This window comes from Coffea eugenioides, chromosome 10 (assembly GCF_003713205.1).
Source record: "Coffea eugenioides isolate CCC68of chromosome 10, Ceug_1.0, whole genome shotgun sequence".
NCBI lineage: Eukaryota > Viridiplantae > Streptophyta > Magnoliopsida > Gentianales > Rubiaceae > Coffea > Coffea eugenioides.
Window position 1 is genome coordinate 6,801,517 of NC_040044.1, and position 12,316 is coordinate 6,813,832.

General features: G+C 35.3%; 1 protein-coding gene across 1 annotated transcript; it reads left to right on the forward strand.

Moving 5' to 3' along the window:
* Positions 1–2,944: 2,944 nt before the first annotated feature.
* LOC113750303 (NDR1/HIN1-like protein 13) lies at positions 2,945–5,555 on the forward strand. Its single transcript, XM_027294299.1, has 3 exons — positions 2,945–3,024; positions 3,779–3,817; positions 4,661–5,555. Exons 1-3 carry the CDS (start codon positions 2,945–2,947, stop codon positions 5,553–5,555), a joined length of 1,014 nt encoding a protein of 337 aa, XP_027150100.1.
* Positions 5,556–12,316: the final 6,761 nt, after the last annotated feature.

Genomic DNA, 12,316 nt, shown 5'->3' on the forward strand with positions numbered 1-12,316 from the left:
TATAAAATAGTTCATAAAAAACTTTCAAAGTCTTAATTTTGTCCCTAAAGTTTTAGATTCGGAAAAAAATTGCGATCCTTGACTACGTGTTTTCGACGAAACTTATATGAAAAAAGCATGCCAGTTACTCGGGGAGTTTTTATAAAATAGTTTTCCGAAGCATATTCGGAATTTTTATTTCGTCCCTAAACTTTTTAGATTTGGAAAATTACGATCCTTGACTACATGGTGGACGAAATTTATACTGAAAAAAAGCACGACAGTTACTTGGCTATTAAGTTAATTCAAGGCAAAAGAGAGAACTCTTGTTAACTTGTCTGTTCAGTCTCTCTCCGGTATTAATGGTTTGAATTATCTAAACTCTAGATGAAAAGTACTTTGTTATTTATTTTGGCCACATAATTTGGATTTGGATAGGTCGTCTAACGAACCCTTGACTTACTTAACAGGGTTGCTGTTGTCATTGGAAAAGCCAACCAACAAGTTTCAGCGGAAGTCTGCTAAAGGACTAATTCATACTTCCACTGACCATTAGTAAATTAATCACGACCTGATTTCTAGCAAATTTGGGCATGACCATCTGTTGTGATGCATTATAAAAATCAGTTTGAACTCAATGATCAAGAGATTAAATTGCAACCACATGAAAATGCTCAATAATATGTTATGATAATCAAATAGATTTGTGAATCAAAGTGACGTGGATCACAATTACAACACTAACCAGCCTGTTGATCTCATGATTTTAATTAAACAAGCTTTCCACATCTACTTGATGAGTTTGTCTTTATCAACTGAGAAAATAAATAAATATATATATATAGTAAATCTTATATACACTGACAATATATACACTATCACCGTTGGATTCATGACATATGTGCAAAAGTTAATTATTAAAATTTAAATTTTACATAATAGTTAGTCATCCAAACTGACAGTATATATATTGTCAGTATAGGAAAGATTAATTCATATATATATATATATATATATATATATATATATATATTCTCTGGGCGTTCATGGTGCAATTTATTGTTCCCTGTATGGCACATCATGTTTTCTAGCAAGAAATAATTGAGTGAGTAATTAGCTATGCTCCTTCCTTTTCTTTTCATCCTGCAAATGTTAGTATATGTAGAAATTGGAGCCAACCAAAAAAAAAAAAGCGATTTTAGCCTCAATACTCCAGAATTACAGAAGTCGAGCCACATCCAGGCTTTTCCAAATCAAGCAAACTCAGTAGAATATATGAATTCTATTGGCAGTTGGGTATCGCCCTAATTTTTTCCATTTACTTACAATATCAAGTGGCATAAAAAGGAGAAGAGAGAAAGAGAAAACTTGACAGTCACCCGCATTTGAAAAAAAAAAAAGAAAAAAGAAAGACTTTTTGTCTTCGTCAATTTCTTTTAAAAAGTGCCACGATGGATGGTACAAGTGGCATGTGATTCCATTATCACATAAAATAGATTTCGATTCAATGAGTCAGAATTGTAGCTTTATGATGATCCTTTTCTTAGAATAGAAAATATGGCTCGTATTGTGTACACTTGTCAACATAATTTAGATTTGAAACTTACTTTACGTTGAATTTAAATCTCATAATGCCGTATGAAGTCGTGTTTTCTGAAAAAGCACAGACAAGCTTGTATTCTACTACTGTATAAAATAGATCCTAGAGAGAAAACGTCATCTTCTTTTGGTTGCATTCACGGGTAGGAACGCAAAAGCCACTAGAAGAAGTCCACTGAATTAAGCAATCAGGAATTAGGTCAAGTCACCTATATAAAGGTTTTAGGACAATTAGTTTCACTAAACTTGTCTTCTTTGGGGTAAAAAAACATGTGATAATTGGTCATTATTAGCAAGCACAACAAACAGTCGCAGCTAGAGTGCAAAGGAGTCAGACACATTAATGATGGGCAAGCCACCATTTTCATTAGATTAAGGGGCAGCTCCTCTTAATGTTAAGTTCAAAGATTGGACTGGATTCTAGATTTCATAAGAAAAATGATATTGGAAAGACTAGTGTTCTCAATATTTATTCAAAGAAATGCTGCTTTTCAATTTATTTATTTTTCAGTTGGAGAGGGTCGGAATTTTAAAAAAAAAAGATTTTTTTTAACAGTAGGAGAGGAGGGGTTGGAACTTAAGAACCCTTTAATTTTGGAATTTCAATTTTAACTTCTAGATTAAGCCTCTTCAGCTACTGTTCAATTACTTAGCAATTAAAAAAACTAAAGTTTGATAAAATGTAAGGCGCAGCGGAGGATGATAAGAATCCACGCTCTGGAAGGAAGAGATACTGGGCTAAGAGACCAAGCAAAACAATAGGCTGGCCTCCGAATCTTCCACTCCAAAGCCGCTCCAATAACTATAAAATGGTTTATTCCCAACAAGGGGACGCTTGAGATAGGCCCATTACGTAAGAACCAATCTGTGACTCTTGTTCGATCAATTTCGGTTTAACAGCTATTAGGGTGGCAATCAGGTCAGTAACAAATTCGCGGATCGAATTGACACCCAGATATAACAGGAAGCCTGCTGATCCGAACACAACCCATGAACTTGCAATGGCTCAAGATGCTCGATCCGAACATGAAATTTTCAGGATAACAGGTCATCCGAATTACCTGATATGATCTCAAACATAACTTCGATTTATTAATCTACCGTTGTAGTTCCCAATTCCGCATAAGACCAATTACATAATCAAGTAATAAAGACTCTGATAAAATAATTCTAGGTCAAATCTAAAGTAAATTAAGACGCCATAAAAGTAGAAAATAATGTTATATATCATCTGCCAAACACAACAACTCCAGCTTCACACAAGCCAAACAAATTCAGTAATCGATTTGAAATCTGATTTCTTTAGAGGAGGCACATAAGTTCGGAAATTAGACGGTAGAGAAGCTATGCTTAAGCTTGGAGAAGAATGGCAGTTCCGGTGTTCCACCTTGCTGTTGGTCAACGTTTGCTAGTGACAGGTAAAGGGCGATGGCGTGAGGTACTGAGGTTAGAGGAAAAAGGTGAAAAAAATAATCAGATAAGGATTTAGGGTTGAGTGGTTAATGACTTAATGCCTTAGGGAAGAAAAGAGTAAGTTAGTCTAGTTAGATAAATTATTTTTAATTTATATACGGGTTATCGGGTCAATCTTCCGATGACCTGAATTCAACCTTTTTTTTTTCCAAGTTCATCGAGTTTGACTCGATTCTAACTCAAACTTGTGAAAGCTTAACCCAAATTCATTAATTTCGTATTAGATTCATGCCATATTTTTATGTTGAGTCAGAAATTGCACCCTCTAACAACTACTCTCTCAATACAATAATATTGTTTCGACTCAACAATTCTTGACTGTAAGTTTCCATTTCACTAAAGCATGGGGAGAAAATGGTAGTAAATTGGTTTTGCTTGCATTATTTGGTGTCTATCTAAACACTTGATCCACGAAATAAACTAATTGTTTGGATTACAATTTTGCACAAAAATTTTTACGTTTTTTGTGAACATATTTTTCTAATTACCTTCTTATTTTACATACATCAAATAGTATAGTATATTTTTGTACAAAAATTTCAAAAAATAGCGATCTAAATGAGTTCCGGAAAAGCGAAACAGTTTCCAAATGTACTAAACGAGCACTTTCCACTTTCTAGCCTTTTTTTTGCTTTCTTTTATTTGTGGTCTTTTTTTTTTTTTTTGGGAAAAGCCTAGAGAAAGAATATTTGTACATTTTTGTCGTTGTTGTTATTTTTTTCAATAGGTATAGTGGTACTTCTTATAAGAAAATATGGGATGAATGGTACAGATAATAAATTCAAACATGACTTTGTGCTGTTAATACATTTGCAATATAGAGATTCATCAAAAAATTTCATAAATTTAGAAAAATTACAACAAATAGAAAACTTCCAAACGTGTTTACCTCTTGTGTTTTGGATACGGTATTGTGAACCAAACATACTTATGTATTGTTCTTTTTAAAGAACAGAATAAGTGTTTTGTTCTATTTATTCAAAAGAACATAAACAAAAAAATATGAACGTTACCAAATGACCCCTTAGTGTTTAATTTGGTTTGTGATTCCCTACATACTCTTGTTACAGATATATATTTTTTTATTATATGTTCTTTTTTCTTCCATTATTAGCTTTTGTCCTAAGTATTCGTAGGGATAATTTCGGTTCTACACGCCATAATGCTTTGGACATCAGAATTGAGAAGACATTTTTGAAGCACGATACAGAATTAAGGGGTTTTTCTTACATGCAATCTCACAATCTAGGGGACCTTTTCTCAAAAAAATGAAGAACATTCTGAAAATCAAGGCTGCTTAAATTAACCATACAAAATTGGGTTTTTGAAGGAATGGTACCCTAATTAATTAGTGCTTGGGATTTATGAAAGAGCACCATATATATGCTCAGTACTTCCTAATAGATTTTTCCAATAAAAATAATTACTATTTCTAATCTTAAACAAAACTAATTAATTCCTAATAAAAACATTTATTATAAGAAAGTTAGCATTAGTTATGATACTCATGTAGCATTAAAAGATTTGTCCGAACTTTTAATCCTCTTCAACCACCCTGTCTCTTTGCTCAGCCTTACATTTGTTCATGCTACGACCTCTTCTCATGCAGGCTACCATCCCTGTCCACAATTCCCCCTTACCACCCTCTCTCTCTCTCCTTCACGCTGCTCCCTGTATTCTCTATGGAGGAGGAGAGGGAGCAACCTTCCAAAAATCGTGGTCGGCATGGAAATTATCACAACTCATCGATCCCGGAGACTCGAACTCTCTCATTTGCAGACAATCTTGCAATCCACCATCATCAACCCTTGCCTGATCAACCTCACGATTTTGGACCTATCTCTGGTGCCGGGACATATATCGTGCAAGTCCCCAAAGATCAAGTTTTTCGTGTTCCATCGCCTCAAAATGCAGCTCATCTAGGGCGTCAGGATGATTCTCGTCGACCCCAAAAAGGCCGCGGTTCTTGTTGTTGCTCTCGCTGCATGTGCTTATGCAGTTTGGTTGCTGTAATTGTCCTAATTATTGCCATCATTGGTGTCATCATTAATATTTTTGTGGGCTTCGATGATCCCAGTTTCCAAATTGAGCGTCTTATGTACAACAAGCCACGTTCAGAGTTCGATATTCGGCTGAAAGTTGGTAATCCAAATAAGCATAAGAGCATTTCCTATGATCAAGACTCTAATGTTTCGCTGTCCTTCAAGCAAAAGAAAATCGCGCATGGAAAATTCCAAAATTTTGATCAAGATCCGGGGAATTCAACAGCTATATCAATTGTGCTGCATGGATCCAAGTTGCCTGCAGAAATTGAGACAAGCATGAATAGCAAGAAATCAAAAATTCGCATCCCTCTATTCCTCTCAATTGATCTTGGATTGGAACTAAAAGTTGGGGCATTTCATGTTCAGAGCAAAAGAATTCAAGTTTCATGCAGTTTGACTGTAGACAAATTGGAGAAAAATACACACATTTGGGCTCAGGATTGTGGTACCAAAAGCTGATAAATCCAAAAGCAGAACAGTGGCAAATAAATGCTGCAATGTGGTGAGGGCAAAGTTTGTCAAGTTGGTGGTTTTTTCAGAGTAAACATTTTCTTTCATTAAGAAAAGTCTCTTGTACGTACTTAGCCTTTATCTACTTCTTTTTTCCCCCCCGACACGTTGATGTTTCTTTTAGTTTGATAGCCTAGTTAAAAGAAAACAAAACTGGAAATATATATGCATAAAAAAAAATGTGGTACTTGTTCTAAATTCTCGAGTCTCACAGAGAACTGATGTGGCTTCTGATGCGAACTGAAAATGGAACTTCTTTAATTGCTTAGTAAGACCACCCCTTTTTTTTTTTTTGGCTTGTAAACTGATATGGCCATTTTTCCTGTGCAGATTTCTTCCACGTAAATGTACACTAAAAACCTCTGCTTTCTTTCTCTTCCCCCAGGCAATTGTTTGAAGCTTCTCCATTTTATACCAGGATTCTAGAATTGTCAGGACCCAGGAGATCCATTATTTTGAGCCATTGACGAATTGCTTATAGTCTCACTATCCACACCATCTTTAAATCCTTATACTACAACAAACAACTGATTCTAGACCGATCAACAATCACAGGAAAGAAAATTTCTGTTAAGCGACGTTTTCGGCTTTGGGCCATGATTTGTACGTTGCCTTTAATTTTTTTGAAATCCTCCATCTTAGTATCTATAACTTCAAAAGTTTGTGTTTGGATTACAATTTTTCAGAGTTTTTGTAGAAAATGCACCGTAGCGATTTAATATATGTAAGGTAAAAAAGTGATTTTAAAATGTATTTACGGAAACGTAGAAATTTTTACCCTCTCCATGCAAGATTTCCCAAAATCTTATTGCTCATTTTGGTAATGTTTTGATATAACAATGCACTTCTAACTCAATGGCTAGAAGGCCAAAAAATGGTTTAAGGCCGAAAACTAGTTTTACAGTTTTAGGCAGGGACCAGTACTGGGTTGGGTTGCTCATGGTCAAATGTCTGATCTAGACCTCTGCATCTTTTATTACATAGGCATATACTACCCAAATCTATAGCTGGGCTTATTAGCCCTAGCCCTTAAGTAATACTAGCTGCATACGAATCAACCCTTTGACCATCCCCGCCGTCCTGTAAGCTTGGACTGGCCCTAGCCCCCTAAGTAATTGAACTTTCTTGGGGCAAGAATCGATAGTGATTCTTCATTTGATCTTTGACAACTTGAATGAATTCAGTTATGTGTGGAACATTCTACTGACTAAATTGCACTTCGTTATTATTAACATCTTACACTTGAGTCTCAATCTTAATTATTTTCATGTTGGACGGCAAATCTCCATTGTAACAAAGAATTTTTTTTGGCTTTTATTTAGTTGATGCAAACCAATCAAATATAACTTTTTAAGGCAAAAAATTTGACTGAAACGGAATTTGTGGTTTATAGATTTTCATTTTTTGGTAATTCACCTTTCATCATATTTCAATTACGACAAAGATTAACTCTGAGATGAAACCGAGGACTCTCAACTGCATTTTTTTTTTTTTTTTTGGTTCTTATTCCGGCTTTTCAAAACTTTTATACCATGAAAGTACTTTCACTTTCTGCTAAACACATTTCCAAATAAGAAAATACATAAATGGACTTGGTTTATCTGTTGTTGATGCATTAGTGAAGATCACCTAATATAAATTCCCAAACTGTCAACAAAGCAGTATGCTTCGTGAAATGATTGAAACTTGGCTACATGATATAATATGTAGATCAATCCTACCTAAATATTTACCTTTGAAAAATCACTGCTTTTGGGAAAATATAAAGCAAAAGCTAAGGTTCTAACTGCTAAGCTTTCACTATCAAATAAATAGAAAGACAATTTCAAAAAGCAAAAGGCAGCTGGAGTGGGATTGTGAATGTATAAATGTGGCTGTTGCTCTTGGTGTATACAATGTAGGCTAAAAATCTTTTCCAACGATTTTTTTTTTTTTTTTTTTTGTAGAATTATCAACAAGGCCATTTGAAGGCCTCAAACCCTAAACGCATATCTCAGGCAATCTTCACGGTTAAATTTCTTGCCTATGTTAATGGAAAGTCTGAATCACCCTAGCTGATTCAGTACTGCACTTAAAGTCTATATATTCTGATATTATCGCAGACAGATCAAAACCAGCAAGGACAGATTATAAACTTGAACAAAAGATGTGCTAAAGTTTCTGCCTGGTTTAGTTCTACTAGGAACTGGTTGTACTTAAACTTCCATTAATCAAACAAAGCCACCAACAACTGGAAAATGGAAAATTTTCATAAATTGCTTCAAGTGCCAAGCAACAAATGTAATTAAGGCCCTCAGTCTGGAGTTGTTAAACTGATTTAGGAGATTCTTTATTTAACATATCCAAGAATGTGAGGATAACTGTGTATATATATGTGGCAGGCCAGCTATTTGATTCATGTTCATGAAACGTGCGACAACACAACTAATATGCATATATTCATGTAGAAAAACAGTGCTTCATGATTGTTTCTGGGTACCATTTATTACTATCAAAGATTAGAGCATTCTCAGTTATCAGTTGATAGTTGATACCTTTCTAGGTTTGAATACCAGCTCATTTCATCTAATTCTCCAACATCCAAAGGACCGCACAGACTTCTCATCTTGTCTAGCTAGGTTTTTTTTTTTTTAACGTATACTATTACTTGTGATAACTGTATAGCATTGTGTATCATTATTGTCCTGAATTATTTTATCATGATCACCTGCTTGCTGGTGAGGCTAGTTAGCTGCAATAATGCAGCAAGCTACTCTATGGTATATGCCCTTCAATTTAATTGACTTTGTACCTTTAGGCGCCCCGGTGTCAAATTCTGAGGAACACTCTAAAATTTCCAGCATTTCCTTGGTCTGTTCCCTCTAACAAAGTCATCTGATGACTCATAAGGGAATCCAACTCTCCAACTTTAAGTACAAATCTGCCATATACAATAATATGTTTCTGTATCTCCAATGCAACAATGAAAGCTTGACCATCCATCCATTGAGGGGGGCGCCGGGGGGAAGGGGGGGACCATCCCTCTCTCCTGAGCGCAACAAAGCATATGCTGTGAGAAGAAGTTAGAGTCATGCTCCCTGAATCAGGTGCCCTTTCCAAGTTCCAAAACAGTCAACTAGAGGCCAGGTGTTCACTGTCCGCAGTTAACCTAATGCTTTAGTGCGTCTAAATACATGGAAACTTAAAAAGTAGTATAGTTTTAGTTAAAATGGCATACATTTGCCCAAGTGTTTGACATCATTGTCACGGTTTAATCTATTAGAATACAGTAAAGCTTACTAGTAGTACTGTTTGAGATAGTATGAGATCTTTTTCCAACTGATTTGCTTGTGTTGGAACAGGAGGGTTTAGAGATAAAATATTGATTGTTGCATTGGTAACCTGCATTATAGGAGATCTAAATAGGATTAAAATCTGACAGAAAGTCATGAATGATTTTGAGTGAAAGCTGGTTTGTGCTACTCAAATGTGGTTGTCTCTCTGGGGTTGTGCTCTCCTTTCCACCAATAATTGGTGTTTAAATGACTTAGTTTAATTAGATTTAGAGCACCAATGATGGCTTGAATCTAGTGGAAGCCATTCTTTCCACGTCTAAAAGACAAGTAGTTTTTTGCTTCTTTGCCTTTGCCATATGGCCTAGAAGAAGCGTATGCATCGGTGTCCCCATTCCATATCCATGTCTTCTTCACATCAAGCACTCTAAGTGGAATCCAACTCTTCCTCAACAATGGTTTCCTCTTCATAGAAGTGCGTTTCTCTTTCACCACCTAACCCTCTGAAAATTAACCATTAAAGTAAAAGCTTCGAATCCATTAAGAAAAAACTTTAAGATTCCTTTCTTCTTTTGAGGTGGGCTCTCACAAATCCAAGTGCCCAATTGTGTTAAGCTGCTCTCTTCTGTTTATGAGCAATGGCCTCGTTCCACCCATTAAGGCTCTTTAATAGATCTTAACCCTCTTGTGAGATTGCTTTCTCTTATTTTAAGGCTTCCTAGGATCATCGCCCCATCCAACCAATTGTACTTTCTATAAATCAATGCCCTCAATGTTTAATCAGTTGAATGGTCCATCAGCTTTTGTTTTTACAGAGTCAGGTCTGAACGGTTCCTTTTGCCCAATAATGTTTCGTTTCCATTATCTGCTGTCCTATTGTTTTCTCCCATTTTCACATCTTACATGACTTTGTTTCCTTCTTCGTTTCAAGCAAGTTTCAAATTATTGGTGTTAATATACGAGTGCCATGCCAATACTAGCTAGGATGTGACACTTACACGTTATGGGCTAACTATGCATGTGTGAAGTCTAAGATAGCATCACTTGACCAAATTATTTTCTTCTAGTGGTTACTAGCATTTGTATATACCTAAATGAGCAACTTAGCCACATTAGGATGCAAAATAGATAGGATGTAAGAAACGCTTATGTTGTATCAATAATTGATTATAGGTATTAGCTAGCTCTGAGGAATTATATGTCCAAGGAAGGTTAATTTGGAATTTAGTTGTTTCGTAAGTTAAGGAAGTATCCTCAACCATGTGGCTCGAGAAGCTTGTTTTCATAACAATACTGCAAATGGTAAGAGGCTACACATGCAGAGGGATGCATTACAGGGAATCAGAAGACAAAATCTTTATATAAAGCGGCACCACTTTTTTTCCCAGAATTAGAATAATACATGTATTTGATTAAAAAAGCATCATAGCACTTTGAGCTTTATCGTTAAACAAATTAAGGGTGCAACTCATAATGATACTGCTAGAAAAAGCAACATGAACTCGTGTACGCTAGATTTGAAGAGGAACTTTAGTGGTTCCTGGCACTCTTAATATTCAATTAAGGCTGCAGGTTACTATAATTTATACACTAAGCCCATATTAGAGATTCAGAAGTATAATTATATAGTCTAAATTGAGCCTTCTGTTCAAGTGTCATTAGCCTTTACAACTATTAACAGATGCCTTCTATTATTGAGTGTTCTGCTGAGTGGAATTATGAATGCCAAGTAAAACTTTGAAGAACGAAGTTCTAGAAATCAGCCTGGACTTTGTCTTTGACTGCCTAAAGTTCCTCAACTTTCGTTGTTTCTTTAGCATGTGCAGGTCCATTATCAATTCAATCCTCCGTCTTAGGGATCACACCCAATCCTACGTGTGTGTGTGTGTGTAACTATGTAGGCATGCACGTTTTTGTGCGTGCATGCAAAGCATTACTGCCTTTCGACATTCCAACTTTAAACACAAGATTTGGGCGGGCACAAATTGATCCTTAAATCAGGATCGACTCCGGTAATTACAGAGTTTAGCTCTTCAAGAACTGATTTGTGTAGACCCCTGCAGGATTGCGGCTAATGAATTATGAATTTGTTTTAAGATCTCGAGTGATTATGAGGAATGAAAAAAAAGAGGGATCCTTTTTATCAGAAAAGACCAAAAGGACACATAATGGGACTCATGAAGAGACAGACCTACATGCCTAATCTAATCTTCTTATCAACAATGATAAATTGGTAGAAAGATACCAATGTCTTTTCATTGGATTTGCAGTACAGAAGAGTTTTACTTTGTGACTTGAACGGACAGCTGAAGTACAACCATTATGGTAGAAAGGCATGATTAAGAAATGATAGCCATTAATGTAAATCCAATGTGAAAAGATTATCTTGTTACGTAGTTGTAACTTAAATTAAAGCATTGCTAAAAGCTTCAGAAAGCTATCTAATTAAATAGTTTCTGACTACAAACATAATACCTCTTGGAGTTGGAGTTCTCAACCATGTTGGAAGCACAAACCATAAATAGTGTGTCAATGTTGTAATAACATTTGAGTTACCAGAAGTGACCTGCAACAACTACGTACTATATATTGTATTCCAGCTGTATAGCTTCGGGAAAACCATGAATATTTCTCCTGTGAGCAGACTTTTTTTAACACGGATGATGTTGTGCTCATAAAAAGTTTCCTTCTTCAACAGGCATCAACGTGTACTTTTCTTTTCTTTTCTTTTCTTTTTTGTAACTTATGTTATTTATTAGTAATTGGAGGAAGGTCGATTTGACCGTTGAGTTCTTCGACTGTTCAAGTCAAAAGAACAACATGCCGACATGCAAAATGAATATGTTAAAATTTCTGGTGTGGTTATTTCTTTGCATTCTGGTACGTCTTTGACTCACTTGCAGAAATTCATTACTATTTTCTGTCCAATAGTATTGTAGCGTTCCATCCGATGAGGTTAGTTTAACATTTGGTTAGGTTTAAAGAGCTGTCCCATTATAACTAGAACTAGAACATCAGTTTCCACTCAAATAAGAGAAAAGGAAAAGGAAAAAGCATGCAAGATTTCACGTGCACAAGGCAGAAGGTAGCCTTGCCTTTTCTAGGAGAATAAAATAAATTAAGAGCCTTATGGGGATACATGAGTCTAGTCTTGTTCGGATTGTCATTTTCTCTCAAATTTTTTTTATATTTTTTAATATATTTTTTAATTATTTTTAATTTCATACATATCAAATCGCTATAATTTTATTTTATTTTTTATAAAATAACAACCTAAATGGACAGTTTGGGGTCAGGGGGTTGAGAATAATATGAAGAGAAGGAAAGACGGAAATGAAAAATTATATACAAATTGTAGGAAGTCTAATTATGCACAAAGCTGTAATCTAGAAATTTATTGAATAATTTGCCAATGATACAAAATTTTTCGCATTAATC